The 18,381-nt window shown below is 37.7% G+C and overlaps 1 protein-coding gene across 3 annotated transcripts in view; it reads right to left on the bottom strand.

Annotated features, from left to right (window-relative positions):
• Nucleotides 1-18,381, bottom strand: part of FGGY (FGGY carbohydrate kinase domain containing) — a 208,377-nt gene that overhangs the window by 20,626 nt on the left and 169,370 nt on the right. Inside the window, exon 15 of one of the 3 annotated variants that reach the window (XM_042462095.1) lies at nt 3,017-5,426. The exons of the other annotated variants lie outside the window; for them this stretch is intronic. Within the exon in view, the coding sequence (XP_042318029.1) occupies nt 5,421-5,426 (6 nt within the window). The 3' untranslated portion in view covers nt 3,017-5,420. Of the gene's footprint in view, nt 1-3,016; nt 5,427-18,381 lie in introns of those variants that run through there. 3 annotated transcript variants of the gene reach the window in all.

Below are 18,381 nucleotides of genomic sequence, written 5' to 3'. Positions count from 1 at the left end.
CCTATAAGTGGCAGAAAACCATTCAGAAGTTGGTGATGAACCACAGAGAAAGAAAATTTTTGCCTTTGTTTCTGGAAAACTGCAAGGGCTCTTGACCAAAAGCAGTAAAAACTTACTGTACGTGTCACAAGGATGTGTGTCAAATGAAGTGGCCTTTTGTAAACACTGGATCTCAGGTCCTAAGGGGATTAGGCTGAGTCTTTCTTATTCCTTCCATGATGCTTTGCACCTACCAGACACCTTGTCTGAGTACCAAGATTCCACTTTGCTTTCCAAAAAGGATCAGAATATCCATACCACCTTCATCTGCTATTGTTCTGAAGTACATCTTCCAAGATCACATTGAAGTCTGACAACTTCTCCTATTTGTGTCACTGCATTAAGAAAGAACTAACTTGTACAATGGGTGGTTCAGAGGCAATATTAGCCCATACAAGACTGACAACTATACTCAATTTTGAAAGATCTTCATTGGCTGCCTATTCGCTTCCGGGTGCAATACAAGGTGTTGGTAATTACCTACAAAGCCCTAAATGGCTTGGGCCCAGGGTACTTGGAGGACCGCCTCTCCCCATATAATCTGCCCCGCACACTCAGATCAATCGGGAAGAAATTGCTGAAGGTCCCAACTGCGCATTATGCGGCGACCTCGCAAAGGGCCTTTTCCATCTCGGCCCCTAAAATGTGGAATAACCTTCCCGACGAGCTCCATTCCACCACCTCCCTGGATCTCTTCAAAAAGAACCTTAAGACCTATTTTTTTTCACCAAGCTTTCCCCCCATGAGATGTGATATTATACACTCTTCCCCTATTTGTTATGACCTTGGCTATGTTCTCGGACTTTCAACTCAGCTGGCTGTGTAATTAGTTTTTTTTAATATGATATTTTAAATCATTTTATTGACATGTCTGTATTTTAATTGCATACTGTACGCCACTTTGATCACCATGGAAAAGCGGGATAGAAATAAAAATTTATTATTATTATTATTATTATTATTATTATTATTTCCCCCTCTGCAAAGCCATGGTACTAAAGCAAGCTGGGGACAGACACTCCATAAGGACACACATACATTAACTGTAAAATTCATTATTTGTGTGTTGGGCAAGTATAAAAGTTGAGTCTTAGTAGAGCACTCACCATATATATTCAAATAAGCGTGTTCTTGGAAAGGAGAAGCGCATTCTTTCAGCCTGTGAAGGAGAGAATAGCTGGCCCAACTCCATCGGGGCTAGCCTGAAGAAAGAGGCTCCTCCCTCCATAACTGTCATCTTTCAGCCTATGAGGGAGAGAATTAGTCTGGCCCAGCTCCATCAGGGCTAGGCTGAAGAAGAAGAGCCCTCCCTCCAGTCCATCTGCCTTGGTCCAAGCCTCAGAGGGAGAGAAGAACTGGACGTGATCCCCTCCTCCCTCACCATTCCCTTCTCCTTTTGTGTCGTGTCTTTTAGATTGTAAGCCTGAGGGCAGGGAACTGTCTATTATCCCCTCTGTTGTAAACCGCTCAGATTCCCAGTGATTGGGCGGTATATAAATAAATCCTGTTGTTGTTGTTGTTATTATTATTATTATTATTATTATTATTATTATTATTATTATTATTCTCATTCCTCTGCCACATGACATGTCTTGCTAGCCTGGTAAAAATATTAACCAGGCCTCATGGGGTGGGGAGTTGGGGGAACAGTATCTACCTAATTGCCCTTTTCCTTTGTGCTTTGCAGATGTTAGAAAGCTATACAGTTTTTTTAAATTAACTTATTTTGAAAGAAGTTCAGAAAAGCTGCTTTTCAGCATGTGTATAAAAGTAAACGAAATGCTTCCCCCCACTAATATTTCACAGCCTCTTCAGAGGCCACATGAAGCAGATGATCAACAGCACACTTATAAACATTTGGAACAGACAACTGAAAACAATATCTTGTCTACAAGAAACTGTGGGAGGGAGGGATCATGGAACAGATGCCAACACATTCTTAGACTTCTTACAGGCAATCCCGGGATTGTGGGAAGATGCTGTTTAAAGATGGTATCTAATTGTTTTTGCAATTAGGCTGGGAACATTGTTCCGTTGTGAAAGTGGGAGGCAGATGATGTGAGGATCAAAAGTAGAGAGAGAGTCAAGTGAAGATGAAAAAAGACATCTTCATGTTGACTCCTGACAATTACTGCACTTTGAATTTTATGGAAAGCCACCTGACCAAAGGTGCAGGCTGAAACTTTGTCCCAATGATTTCTTGCCAAAGTCATAGCATACATTCTGCTTTCATCAGCCTGAGTTCAAACTTTTCTTCACCATCTGGCAACTGGGTGTTGTTGCTTTTTTTTAAAAAAATCTGTATTTACTTTATGACCTACAGCTAGAGCACTGTTTACATATTAGAAGCTGGATGGGGTTTTCTCGATTCTTTCCATATGTTCATTTACCCTCTCATAAAAATGTTTTCGATCTAGCCAGTTCACATGCATGTGTGCTGCTTTGTCAAATCCCCAAGCATGGACCACAACACAGTACTTTTGAGCTTCCAGCTGGGATTTTATCATGAGAACCATTTCAGAGGCCACCATGCCTTGTTGTTATTGCCATAAAACACACAATCATACTGTTATATTTCCTAACTTTTTGCCCAACAGGATAGTCTAATCATTCATCTTCATTTTCCCAGTAAAAGCTGGAAAGATGACTGTAAATCTACACATCTCTCCATCATTCAGTGTTTTCCCAAGATTAAGATTTCAAATTCCTGTTGCAGCATTATTATTCTTATTGTTTGCTTAACTTAATTGTCTGAGTGATGCCAAAGGGTCTATTAGATTATACAAAAGTCTAACATCTGCATCACGAATGGTTTCCATTTCAGAACTTAATCCAGGTATTTGGTCATAAAGGCATGGACTACTTCTGTTTTTAGAAATATGAATGCAAGTATTTTTAAAAGGCCAAAAACCAATGGAAGATGCTTACATACAAGTTTTTGAATGAAAACAACTACAGGGGAGATAGTCTTCTAAATGTATACTCAATCAATCAAATTTTATTGCTTTTGACCAAAGGTCATTGCACAGCACAACAATACATATAACAATATAACAGTATAAAAATACATGTAAATTATATCTATAATGTGGGTATCTCATATCTGGTACAGAATTTCTAAACAAACAAACAACAATTGTCATTTATGCACATTAACATTTTTATCAAATATAGACATCGCCTTTATAGTTTATGGTTATCCCTTTTATATACTTATTCCTGATTTTTTTAGCTGCTAAGGCAAACAAAACTACTTTCCAGGTTACATATTTATTCAGGTCCTGTAAAAGATGAAAGATCATATCCTGTGGGTTTTGACTGAGGCTGGTTTCTATTGTAGGTGTAATGAACCTTTCTCTTGGTTCTTGGTAGAGAGGACAAAATAACATGTAATGAACAAGGTCCTCTACCTCTTGACAACTATATACACAAGTACTGTATTTTCTGGCGTATAAGACTACTTTTTAACCCAGGAAAATCTTCTCAAAAGTCGGGGGTTATCTTATACGCCGGGTGTCGTCTTATAAGGCAGGTGCTGAAACTTCTGAGCCGGACTGGAGAATCTGCAGTTGCCACATATGTAACTGAAGGGCGGAGCAAGCTGCAGGCGTCTGGGAAGCCCAGGGTATGGAAAAAACAGCTGTGTTTGCAATACCGCTCTGATAGTCTTGGAGACAGGGAGGGCTGGGCAGGCAGGGAGAGCTGACCAATCCAAGCAGGCTATGTATACAACACGTTTTCCTGCTAAATACCTGCATGTCATAAGCATTTGAATTAAAATTACCATATTGAAATCAAATCTGATATTTTTTTAATGTTTATTTGGTGAGCGTTGGAAGAGGAGTAGTCTTATATGGCGAGTAGATCCCAAACTCTATATTTTAACTGGAAAAGTTGGGAGTCGTCTTATACGCCCAGTCGTCTTATATGCCGGAAAATACGGGTACGTTCTTTTGCTGGAATACCGCTGTATCTTCTGTCTCTATATGCTGTATCCATCATATTTAATCTTAATTCGGTAAAAGCTTTCCGTAAGTTTGCAAATGTTAAACTAACAAAATAGTCTGGAAAAATACAGAACTTCTTGAGTTTATAGTATAGGGGGGCACATGAGGACAGATAAACCATATGGAAATCTTTTTGAATGAAAACAACTACAGGGGAGATAGCCTTCTAAATGTATACTGTTAGTACAGTCCCTCTATGTATCTTTACACTTTTGTTTATTTGGCTATTCCATCCACTATCCTAGGCAGTGGGAAGCTCTTTTAAATTGTCCAACTCTTACTTTCCTTCCACTCTTGGGGAAAGCAGTTTCAACAGCTTAAAAGGAAAGAGGATCTACAGCAACAACTTTATTTCCAATTATGAACAGAATTTAAAAAAAAAAAAAGAACTTCAGAAAGCTATAGGAGTAATCCCTGCCTCCTGACTCAGTACTCTTTTTTCCAGCCTTTGCCTACAGTTATGAGGGAAAGTGGGGTTGGGGGGGGGGGGAAGAGTAATTTTAAGTATCCTTGCCTTTGATAGAGAAACATTTAAATAATCTGAGGCAAAAAAGTGCTTCCATCTGTAATCTTTCATGTGATAGAATAAAGTTGTCTAGAGACCTTCCTTATATGTATAAGAATGTTACATCTTCTTATTCTGTGTCTTTGACCAGTTGACTTAACATGACTGCTGAACCATGTAAATTCCATACTGCTAATAGAAGCAATCATATGATTGTGATATTAAGTCTATCCATAAAACAACACTAAACCTCGTCCAGGTGCTGCTTTAGGAACTGGAATGCATTTTCAGCATTCCAGAGATTATAGAGTGAAACATAGCCCTTTGAGGAAATAAAATTTATTTAGCCTCCCTGTGGACAATTGCTTTTCCAAGATGTGACCTTTTCCAAATCTGTCCTCCATGAGTAATCAATCATGGCCTGTAGCTCTGAGAGAACAGGAAACACACATCTCTCATTTTTGTAATCTCTACTTATAGGGGTATCTCTTTACATTTTACAGTGAGTTTCTACATTTTAATAACTTATGTCTTGCATAGTGGAAGCAACTAAGGAGTATCATATTGTACAGTCATTGGGGGGAAGCCTAGTTTTCATTCTAAATCAGTCTTGAAATATTTTTGACACAAACAATATCTTGAAACATATTAATTACTGCTCATGCCAGATATACTTAATATCCAGTGTGAGCACTGGGATACGTACCTTTCAGTAAACATTTCACTGAAATGCAGACTTCTCTGAGATCATTCACACCTTGGTTTTTTTAGCACGACTATGCGATAATCTCACTCATGGATTCTGGGGTTGTTATTCACACTGGAACCGCATCTATGCACATCTCTGTGAGTTTGGTTGCTTGCGTGTGTCAGCACTTGAATAAAGATGGAGTAAATGATGCAAATGTATTTGAAGCACATTTGAGGCATGCAGTTCTATACCAATTTATCCTGAGTATATTTGCATCAGTTATTCACACAGTTGAGAATTTGAATCTTTCAGAAAAACTGGGGGGGGGGGGGGAATCCAACACCACTTATCCTAGGTTAAATGGTTTTTTTGGCAGCCCCCCTCTGATTCTACTTAGATTATTTTCACCATCAGAATAACCCCTCTGAGTACTATCTGCACCAGACATCAGTGTTAACTTACCTAACGTATACCCTGTCTTTCTGTCAGATTGGAGGTGGGACAGTTATTTAAAGAAGCTAATAGTAAAATCTTAGTAAGGCTCCATCCTTAAAAGTCACTTACGCATTTATCTGGAACCGGAAATCTAACACTGTATCACATTACAGACTCTCCTGAAAAATTAATGGAACTTTTATTTTTGATCATGTTTTCCTTTAAATGACCAGGCTACAGTCCAAGTTTCACAGTTTGAAAAAAAGATGAAGATGATATACTTCAGAGCACCACATATTTAACCACAAAGAAGAACTGCAGTGGATAATGAAAGAGAAGGAGTTACTCTTGGCAATGGGACCTAGGCAGCAATCTCCTTCACAAGGCATGAGAAAAAAAATTGTGCACAGTCAGCTTTCAGTGGAATAATTTTCTTTTTTGACTTTATGCAATGTTTGCTGCATTTTCTCATGTTCATCACTTTTTTGTGCATGGAACAGAAAGCTGTGCTGGAAAAATGTAGCCAGATTGTACTTCCCATGGATATCCAACTGCAACCTCTAAACATCGGATTAATATATTGCTAGATACAGTCTTGAAAATTATTTCCCATAAAAAGCACATATCACAATGATTATTTATTTTCCTAAAACTAATCCTAAAAAGACAGCAAAACTCACTACAAATAATCTGGGGGGAAATGCATCAGCTCAAGCCCATATTAGTCATTAGCCATATGAGTGCAATGCCTCCATCAGTGAGCCTGTAGGTGCGTGTTATAATTGGCTAATATGGGGTGTGGTAATCTGCAGGAGAGACAATCTATGAATAGCTGTAATTCCTCACTAAGCCTCTTCTCAAAGGAAACAAGAAGGAATTTTAACCATTTTCTTCGCACTGTGAGAATTTCTTCAAAAACCACATAGTTTTTGAAGCCTACGCAGGATTGTATGCAAACATTGTGCATGGTTGTTTTGCACTGAAGATAGCATTTTCTACTCAGGAAATGCCAGTCAGCATTTTTGTCAGAGAAATATTATTTCTGATGCATAAAATGTTGTTTTCTGTGCAAATGTTGTTTTTGGCACAAAAGAATTGTGTTCAAACTTTTCATAGAAAAAATCCAATTACAGCATTTTCTGTGCAGAAATTAGCATTTTCTGTATAGGAAGTAATATTTCTGCATAAAAAAATATTTTTGTGGGGAGAAAATGCTCTTTTCTGAGAAAACCTGCCATATGCAAATTTTGCACAGAATAAGTCATAAACTAAGAGGATTCTTGTCAGTTCTTCTCGGTTTCTCAACATTTGAAAAACATGCTTTTTGACCAGTTTGCTAATATCTTTGCATAGTCTTTCCATTCATATCACACAGGGATCCATGCCATTTTTATTACATAAGTATGCACAGTGCAGCATTTTTTCCATTGCAGCCACCTCACTGAAGCTGGCTGTATGCATCTATGTTATGCACGAGTATGTACACATTCAGATTACAGGCCTATATTAAACCAACATGAAATTTAAATTTTGCTGTGTTTTGATGCCTTGAGCATTTTATGTTCCAAAGTCAGAGACAAGACTGAATTTTTGTCCATATCAAAAGCAACAGCAAAAGTCTTTACTTAAATGGAGTCCGCAGCGGCTCACTTTGACTCTCCACAAAAGTTTATCATATGAATGTCAGCTGAACTTAATAGTTTATTTTTGCCAAAATGTATTTCAATGTTTTTCTCTTTCACTTTTTTTTTCTGTTGAGTTATAGTGTGATGAATGACTCCTGCACATAGAATATTATCATTCAACGTTTAGCCAACTTGGATAGTGAAGCAAATGCCTCATGTAAAAATGCAGAGAGAGAAAAAAACAGTGGCAGACTCTCCCAAATCCCTTCAATATTGCCCTTTCTCAGAGCTGTCCTGTCCTTCCTGTCCCAGTATAAAATTAATTTGTTGCCCTGAGGTGTGCTAGAGGAGCTTCTCATAATGTCTCAACTGAAGTAGAATCTAACTAGTCACCTAGTCAACTTTTGTATATCAACTGGAGGGTATACATCTTTCCCCCCAGCAGCAAACTATCTTGCATTTGCCCCATCATCTACAATTCTTTTAAGATCACATTCTTCTAACTCCAAATGTACATGATGCAATTCTTTAACAGAAGCAGAACCAAGGTAAACTGGCAGTACCCAAACAACTTTGTCACTGACTGTTTCATATCATTCTGAGTGAAATAATAATTTCATGCCCAGAAAAACAATGTAGGGGAACTAAGCAACCATAGTTGATTTTGCTGTCTACTGTCAAGGTGGCTTCAATCTATGGTGACCTTTTCACAACCCTATTTGAGTCTTGCAAACTCAGGGCCATGGTTTCCTTGGCTGATTCAAGCCACATCTAACCTGGTCTTCCTGTTTTCCTACTGGGACTCTACAAGTGACAAACTTTAGATGCAGTTGCAATGTGAACGTGTTCCCTCCTACACAAATAATGGATCTAATGACGATTTACTCTATGTAAATGTTATGATTAGCATAACCATAACATAACTATCACTTACCATTCTGTCTGCTTATAAATGGGTGATTTTTTAAAAAATTGCCACAAAGTACAAAAGTGTGAAATAAGAAATAAGCTTTTTGAAATTTTATATTGCATCTCCAGTACTGTTCTACAGGTGGAGCTGCTGCAAAACATATAGACTGCTTAAACTCCTTTAAGGGGGGCGGCTAAGAAATGTGTATTTGTGTACCAGGTTTTCATATAGCCAATGTTAAAAGTAAGACTTAATTTTTTCAAGGGATTAAAGATATGTAGCTTCTTTAGGGCAATTAATCATCCCTTTCTCTTAAGCTAAGTGCCAGCTCCTGTCATAGGGGCTAACACATCTAATTTACCAGCAACATTCTGTTGAGCTTTCCCTCCTCCACCCTCCTTCTGTAATCTAATCTATGAGTAGTTAAGAGACAGGCAGCAAGCTGTTTTGTGCTGGCAAATAAAAGCTACTTTGACAAGGAAAATCTAGTAAACTAGTATTATCTTCAATAAAGAAAAGTTATTTTTGAGAGGGCAGAAGAGCAACAGGTCTATAGTAATGAAGAAATAAGTTAGAGATTTAAAATATTTTTAAGAATACAAACGTAGCTATACTTGAACGTAACTAATCCTAAAACATCTTTTAAGCTTAGGCCAGACTACATTTCTGTTAGAAATGTAAAGAATATTCAAAAATGGAAAAAAAAATAAATAAAAACACAACACCCTAACCCATTTCTGCTTTCTCAAATGTTGGGAAAGCTAGAAGAGGAAAAGCCTCGATAAGTGAGAATCTTTGTAATTTGGGATTTATGCTGTGTGAAAAATGAATGGGTTTCTTTTGGAGGGGGGGAGAAGAGAGAGAAAAAAATCCTGCACAGAAAATAGAATTTTAAGCATAGAAAATAACATTTCTACACAGAAAACATGCTTCCTGCATAGAAAGCAATATTTCTGACCAGGAGGAATGTTTTATCCTATATTTCCAATTATGAACATGCTATTTTCTGTACAAAAACCCACATGCATTTTTTGACCCAGAATTAAGTCCTGAACTGTGACCGTCTGGAAACTGTACAGTATTTCACAAATTTCTTGCAGTGAGGAGAGTACAATATCAAAATCATTCACTCTTGCCAGTCAGAGTGAAATTTACAAAGCTTTATATCACTATTCTATTCAGGTTCAGGTTTTTAAAATCAATTTTTCAGATTATTGTTCATGAGTAATGTAAGCAGGGAGAGAGAAGGCTGGCTAAACCTTGGGCACCTTTGACCTCAGCCTGAAACAAGGTTATTTCCAGCACCAGCCAACTGAGAATTCCTTTCCTCCCTCCAATCCACCTTCCTCTTATAAAACTCTGTAACTTCTTGCCTAGCTTTAAAATGCTATAGCATCAAGTGATCCCCAAGAATCCATCTATTTTTGTTGGAGGAAGTGATTTCAGCAGGACTTACTTTTCTACATGGATACTTAGAATTTGCAGCTTAACTTTTACAGCTACTTTTCAGGATAAATAGAAAAAACTGTACGTGCAAGATAGCAAACATCCTTATGAAATAGGCTTGCAGAAATATGTCCTAGTGGTTCAGATGGCTGGTGTCAAATCCTCAGACGAAGTAATCACTGTGTCCTTTGAAAAAATTCATTTAAAAAAACCCTCAGGCATTTCAGACAGCTAGCACAGTGACTCTACATGCCTGTGTTTCCTTACAGAACACTCTGATCTCCTACACTGGCATAGCAAGAGTTCAAATCCCAGATGGGGAATTAATGTGGTGGATTGAATTTCCAACTCTCAAGCGCATGTCTTGAAGTTTCTCCTCAACTTAGCTAGAGGGGAGGGCGGCCAGACTATTCAATTGGCTTGTAATACAGCACACATAATTAAGGAAGGCACACTCTGAAAAAAGGAGACAGCTAAGTTGGAGAAGCTATAAAGAACTCAGGTTCTCCTGCCCTACCCTCACTACTATAATTGCACTATTTTCGCTGCAGCCCCAAACACAGCTCTAATTGCAACAGATTACACTAGAAATTATGCCCACATAGAGATGTCCTTAAAATATGCAGGCATTGAATAATATACATTTTAAAAATAAACTCACTGCCATCCCACTATCTTTCAAGTATATAAATAAAGTATATAAATAGTAGTGTCACTGCTTTAATAGAAGAGCACTATGTGCTAAAAATCATTGGGGGGGAAATCTTACATTTCATTGGGACAAATCAAGCCTACATTAATCCAATCTATCACCTCAATTCAAGAGGGTCATGTTTCAAAACATGGCAGTGGGGAGGAGAAAGCAGATGCACGTTAAACAAAATGAAAGTAGAATATGTTGTCTGCACTCATAAGAATGACAATATGTGCCTGTATACCGTATATACTCGACTAAAAGTTGACCTCAGGTATAAGTTGAGGGCAGGTTTTAGGGCCAAAATTACGGATATTGATATGACCCTTGGATAAGTCGAGGGTGAAATTTAAGGACATGCAACAAAGGATCTAAATGATGTAGCAAAGGAAAACAATGCCAAAGAACCCACAAAATTCTGGCAGGCATAATGGTTTTGGCTCACACTGAATGCTGGATGGAAGAGAGAACAGAGGGAGGTCAGTGCCTCTAGGACAGATTGCACCCTTGCCTTTCACCAGGGGATGGTTCCCTTTTTAATAAGAGTTAAAGTATAGTATTTACATTGACCCATGGATAAGTCGACCTAGGTTTTGGGGGGCAATTATTTGACTAAAATTTCTAGACTTATACATACGTATATACAGTACTACTAGGTAAGTAGCAAAAATTTTGTTGTCATTGCTGCTCCTGGTGATGTTGTTGTTGTTTTATAATTAAAAAAATAACAGTGGTAATCCAAAATAGGTAGACCTATGCCAAGCTACATTAGATGAGGATTGAACCCTTCTTGACACCTTCTATTAAAAACTGAGCCACTGGATCACTTTAGCAGTTTGCAAAATTAGTGTAGTATTTTTCAATGACTTTACAGCCTGCTCAATCCATAACTATAAATGTTAAGTGATAAATAATAAAATATTTATTGTGGCTCTCAGACAGAAATAACAAATAGATAAGTCAGGCTGACTTCTAACTACCAGTAATAAGCATCCTTTCAATGACACCTGAACTGAGTGCAATGTTTCATTTTTACGATGGCTGTATTTTACTAACCATCTATTTTAGAGACTTTAAATACTCCCCACTAGAGATTGTTTTGTTTAACATATTCCTGAGTCTTACATTGAGAGTACTGCATGTTCTGGATCATATTCTATAAATTAAGTGTGAAAATAACACTGTTCTTCATCAGTTTGAATTTTTTAATTGTACATCGCTACAAGCTCTTTTAAGACATTAAGCTAAATAACCATTTATCAACAAGAATCCTTAACATTTTGTGGTTTGGTATGTCTTTAGAATTTTGAGAATATGTTGTCTGTACTCATAAAATTGCTGCCATGAGAGGGGGGGAGTATGATCATTCACAAAATGGCTGCCATGGTGGACATGACCAGTTACAAAACACCTTCTTCCTAAAAGGCAAATCAGTAAACCTAAAAGAAAAAAAAATCTTATCCAAGATCCATGTACAACAGAGGGTAATTCATACAAATTAGAAAAGGCGAGGCTCAGAGAAAATTCATTTGGCCAGAAAATTCAGGATAAGAAGAGATAGGTGAACTAGTTACAACCTTTTGGGGCTGGTATTTCAATGGAGTATTATGCTGAAATGGAAGCTGATCATTCTGATGTTTTCACAGTTGGCCCAGAAGAGGAGCGAGTATAAGCCTAATACTCCCACCTACCTGCACACTCAACACCAAGCCATAGTCTAGCATTAAATCTGAACTGCCTACAAAAAGGGAGAAATTTGGATTCTTAAATGTAGGATGTGACGGTGAAGAAAACTAAATGTATGGTAAGACAAAGTAAGCATATCCTAAGGGAATATAAAGAACTTTACAAATTACTGCCTCTGCTCCCAAATCCCTTCCCGGAATTTATTTATTTATTTATTGAATTTATACCTTGCAATAATTTTAAAAAGATCAAGCTAAAAATTAATTTACAAAAGTTTAAAAAAAAGAATTAAATAACAATATCATTAAAAAGTAGTATTAAAATTGTTAAAACACTTAAAACATATTTAAAACATAATTTCAATAAAACATTTTAAAGAATAAAGCACAGTACTTTACAAACACACTACTACTCTATCATTATGAGAATTCAACGGCTGGCCTGGATAAAAATAAAAAGAGAAGAGAAATAGGAACAACCAAATCCTGTAAAGGAAGTTCCACAGCCTGGGAGTAGCCATGGAGAAGGCTCTCTCTTGAGTCCTCACCAACTGCACTAGTGAAAGTGGTGGAACTGAGAAAAAGTCCTCCCTTGCTGATCTACAAGCTCACCCTGGCTTGTATAAGGAGATACAGTCTTTCTGATAGTCTGGACCCAAGCTCTGTAGGGGTTTAAATGTCAAAAGCAGCATTTTGAATTCTGCCTAGAAAAAGGTTGGTAGCCACTTTCAACAGGGGAATCACATTATCCCTGTAGCCATCCCCAGTCAACAGCATTTTGGACTTGCTGAAGTTTTCTAAGGCAGAATTACATTAGTCCACGGGCTTTGACTCGTGGAGCCCTAAGAGCTCCATGGAGCACAGCTTAGGAACTGCTGCATTAGTCTATAAGGCAATTTTCAAAAATTAATAATAAGGAAGCACTACTGAATACAGTGTGTAAATATAGCTAAAATCATAATGGTGTTGTCCATGGATGGGTCTTAACAAGTTTCTCTTTCCTTGGCCTGGGTCTTAGTTCAGGCAAAGAAATACATTTCCCAGGGTGTCCAAGATAACTGCAAACATTTCTGTAGCAATTATTTCGCAGTTTCTCTATTACTGATGATGAACCTCTCTCAGCTAAGAACCACTGGACAAAGCTATATCATATGACCATTGGATGATCAAGTTTCAAAGTGGCTATCCAAAGCTTATTTTCACCTAGGATTAAAAAAAAAAGACTCTAGATGATTCTGACACATCTGTGATAAGCAATTTTGTTGAACCTGCAAGCAAGAACAACCTGTAGTAAATGCAGTTAGTTCTGTTTTGTATTCACTGATTACTGCTGCACTGAACTTTGTAGCCCAGGTTAATTATGTCCCACTGTTACAGACTTGGCTTCTCTTTAAATCAGTTTATACCTAATAGTTTCTACTAGTATAAAATAGTTACACATCATCCAACATGACAAATGGCAAAACATCACTATACAGCATGTAGTAATCTGATAATACATCAATGCATGACAGCTCATAAAACAAATGACACAGCATTTTGCTGGAGACAATTCAGACCCAGGAGACAGGCTGGCAAGTTGTACATTCCTCCTCTCCCCATTTCTGACCCTGATTTGTTTAGGAGGACAATCAACCTAATAACATATTATGAAACCTAATAAATCATGACTGATCCAAAGGCTGTTTTTGCTAAATAAAATGGATAAAAGAACTCTTCCAATGATTACCATACAGAAAGGAAAGCAAGTACTCAGCAAGAGTGAAGGGTAACAGATGTCAATTTGTATCATATGTCAAGTAAACAGCAATGGCACATGAGGCTAATGATCTTAACCTACTTGTGAAAACATCATGCTATCATAAAGCCATGTTGTAGTTGCTGAATCTGTAAATTGTAGGGTCTTTCCACGACTCCTGAGCAGTTGTTCCAGCCATGGAATTAATATATTGCTAATTAGCAAGTAATTAATTACTTGCTAATTAGCTTACTTGCTGTTCACCGCTATGATCTTTGGAATAGTGGTATATAAATAAAACAAATTATTATTATTATTAATTAATTATTATTGTCCACCCATTACCAACTCACAGAGGAGCAGAGCTTTATCTCACATCAAAATTAAATTAATATAGAAACTAACTATTTGGTCTATTTAAGGACAAAGCGGTACATGCTACGTTGCATTGGTGTATGAAAGGAAATGCTCATGCCTTCATGCTCATGCCTGTGGGAGCACTGCAGGTAAATTCCAGATTCCTGGTTATGTAAAATCTATTATACATGCAGAAGAAAACACACAGAGGACAAAACATATACACACACAGGTTAAGTTCTTAAATGTACAAATATCTAGGTTAAAAATGCAATGTGTGAGTTGGCCACAAATTGGCTGGTATTGATTACCTAAGCAAAAGAACCTGCAGCAAACATGCTAACAGAGACATGTCAGTCTTACTGCAAAAAGATCACTTTTGGAGCACAAACTATAGCATGAGTTTCTATTTTATTGGCTCTCGAGCTGCATCTGCACTGCATAAATAATCCAGTTTGACACCAGTTTAACTGACATGGCTCAATGCTATGGAGTCCTGGGATTTGTAGTTTGATGTGGAACCAGAGCTGTCTGGCAGAGAAAGCTAAATATCACACAAAACTACACCTCCCAGAATTCAATAGTATTCAGCAGTGGCAGTTATAGCAATGTCAAAAATAATTAATTCTGCAGTGCAATATGCTGCCTTCGTTTCGCCTGTGGAATGGCCTTACATGAAAGAAGAGGTACTTTCAGATACACCAAGTGAGGAGTACAGATAATATTTCTTCATGTTTAGAGTCCTTTTAGAAAAATAGAAGTTTTTGTGGAATTTAATTACAAGGGCCAGGATCCATCTGAGTATTTATGCTAGATCTCGATGCTTTAATCAAAACTGGTACCACTCCCTCTCTTCTGCAGGCCCCATGCACCTAAAAACGTGGTCTTTGGGGCTCAAAAATCCTATATAGCTGGTTTTTAGGGTTCATGCATAGACTACAGAAGGGAGTAGGATCTAACTTAAGTACTCAGTTAGATCCTTGCTAATATGGATCAGAGCACATTTCCAGTCTTGATTGTTTTTTATGGACAATTATACCCAAAGAAGCAAAAAAAATTTTTTTTTCATATTAAATCATGTTACAATAAGAAGAACTCAGATAATGAACCATTGCATAATATGGACTGGGTGGGAAACAGAAACCAGGAATAATGACAGAAACATCTGGCTCACAACCATTATTTGGATGTGTTCTTTCTAGCAAAAGAAAGCAAAAGTTTGTCTCTTGGCATGCAAACCAGAAAACGTTAAGAACTTGATCTAAAAATCAACTGGTGCATCAAAATGACTATCAGGAAACTAGATTTGTTATCTGCAACCAATGCAACATTAGCTCCATGCTGCCTTAGCATAGGGAAGGCGATGTTTTGTTATGAAAGTAGATTCAGTATCTACAGTGATCATTCTGTTTTTGTAATTTATGAAAGAGTACATCCACCTTTTTATGTACTTCTAGATGATAAATTTACTACTACTACTACTACTAATATTATTTAATAATAATAATAATTAACAAACTAGGTTTTTTTAATGAACTTTGTCTCCCTGGAATTAAAAAAAATAGAAATCATTTAGGCCCAAAACATACTGCAGAAATAATATTGGCAGGTTACAGACCGCCGAAAAGCAGCGGTCTGCTGCCGCCGCTGGTTACAGCATCAGGGAACCGCAGCAGCCAAACGGCGTGGTTACTGGATGCTGCAAAGAAGGAGCATGAAAATCCCGCTCCTTCCTGGTCCCTGGATGTGACACCGCAAGGCGCTAGTCGTGCACTCGCAGCGTCATATCCGGGGCGTGACGTGCAGACGCAGAGCATCTGCTACATAAAGATGGCGGCTCCCATGTGGACAGGCGGCACCATCTCTTACGCACTCCGCACGTACTAGGGTTGGGGGCCGTGAGGAAGAGATGGCTCTTCCTAACCCTAGTACATGCTGAGCATGTACTTTTATGCCCATCTGTAACAGGACCCAGTTTGCTTTAACTGCCCTGGCTCAGTGCTAGGGAATCCTGTGAATTGTAGTTTGATGTGGTACCAGAGTTCTCTGGTACAGAAGGCTAAACGTTTCACAAAACTCCAGTTCCCAGGATTCCCTAGCACTGAGTCAGGGTAGTTAAAGCAAACTGGATTATTTCTGCAGTTTGTTTTGAACCTTTTTTTTTCTCCAAGATGTTCCTAGTTAATTCTGCTTTATAGACTGACAATACAGTACAAGTGTGAACTAGCCCAGTTCCATTGGCAAAGAATTAAACAAGACAATTAGAACATCTTAACTTAGTTCTGCTGCCAGCATGACCTTTCAGAACCTCATCTCTCCTTTCTTTGCCCAACAACAGCTCCATGATTAAAGGAGTAGAAAATAAGATACATCTTGACACTGTAGGAGACTTTTACTAAAAGATGTGATACCAGCAAGCCAACAAAGTGATTCATTAGCTTTTCTTTTTCAAAGTTATGTTTACATAAAATGATTACAGCAACTAATTAGTAATTTATGCCAGTTTATATGAGAGGGTTTGTTAGATCTTTAAAGAGATAAGACTTGGACTAATTCAATAGAGACAAGTCTATTTAATTATTCTTGTAATGTGGTCTACTCAGCTATTAACATCAAATGTCTATATCTTCCTCCTCCTTAAAGGTGTGCATCCTGACAAATGAAAAATAAATAGAAGCTAGAGACTGCTCACCACTTTGGAAAAATATTAACAGATCTGTATCTGAACATCCTGATTATGCTATTCTTCTAGTCTAGTCCTATCAGATTCTGAAGCAGTTGATCAGAACCTCCCTTTGTAACCTGTATATCTGTATATATCTTGATAGTATATGTATATTGATATATCATGGATCAGAATTTACATGACAGAAGCTTTTGCCAGGTTACTTGCAGGGAAAACAACATATAGATTATTATAGTAATAACAATGGGATGCTGTGGTTTAGTGGTTAAGACACCAATTTTGACTACTGTGAGATTGGAAAATTGGCAGTTTGAGACCTGAGTGCTGCATGATGGGGTGAGCTGCTGTCACTAGTCCCAGCTTCTGCCAACCTAGCAGTTCAAAAGCATGCAGATGCAGGTAGATAAATAGGTACCACTTTGGTGGGAAGGTAACAGCATTTGGTGCATTGATGACCACTGGAGTCATCTTTGGACAATGCTGGATCTTTGGCTTAGTAATAGAGATGAGCACTGCCCCCTACGGTCGGTTATGACTAGACATTCATGTCAAGGGACTACCTGTACCTTTATCTTTTTACAGTAATTACAACTGTACAGTAATTTTACAGTAATTACAACAAGAAGTCTTCATGCAGCTTGAGGATGCTATAGGACCTGGCAAGCTCACTAAAGCATTATCTTAAATCTAAGTATGCATTTTATCCCAGCAAAATGAGAACCTCAAATCTAGCCTGATTTGATATGATAAACATCAATGGAATAATTGGTGCTCAAACTTCGTTACAGTTCTGTCCACACACACACCCTCCCCTAGAGATCCAACCAAATTCCTTCAATGGGCTATCTCTGAGTTCTGAATTTCCATGCTTCTTGCCATCCCTCTAAAAACAGTTAACTCCAAGAAGAATAGGGAAAAACATTAGAATAAAAACTGTTTTATTGAATGTCTGTTTCTGAGGAACAACTTCAAATATTTACTCATAAATTTAGACTCACTTCAATTATATTTGATTTTAAATCAAATATTTTGTTGGCATTTTTACAGATAAGAAACCCCCACTGAACCCCTAGCACACTCATTTCTCAAAATGCCTGAGGACATTTGTAGGCATTTCTGGCACTGATAACCCTATATTTTGAGGTGACAAATCCTACTTCCTTCATGGCAGGGACTGGCCCACCATTAGAAGAACTGAACAAGATCATTCTAGAAGGAGAGAATCCCACAGATGGATTCTGTTTAAGGACCAAAGTAAAGCAGTGAACTTCAATTAGTAAAACTATCATCCCGCTCAGGATGTCTGCAGAACAGGGAACCTGACACATCCTAGGTTTATTAATGGAGGGACAAGACTTCTATATCAACATGAATACCCTTGCAGGACCAGAGGTGAAATTGTCAAGGAAAAAGCAACATAGTTTATACAGTAAATGAAATAAAATATGTATGTGAGAGTCAGAGTGACTCAGCAGAAGCCAATTGGGAACCACACAGGTGTAAATGGTAATGGAATTAACAAGTCCTGAATGCCAAGGACAAGAAATGTAAAGTGGATAATTG

Source organism: Sceloporus undulatus, chromosome 4, assembly GCF_019175285.1.
Source record: "Sceloporus undulatus isolate JIND9_A2432 ecotype Alabama chromosome 4, SceUnd_v1.1, whole genome shotgun sequence".
Taxonomy (NCBI): Eukaryota; Metazoa; Chordata; class Lepidosauria; order Squamata; family Phrynosomatidae; genus Sceloporus; species Sceloporus undulatus.
The sequence above is the reverse complement of the archived record's forward strand: the minus strand, read 5'-3'. Positions and strand labels throughout refer to the sequence as shown.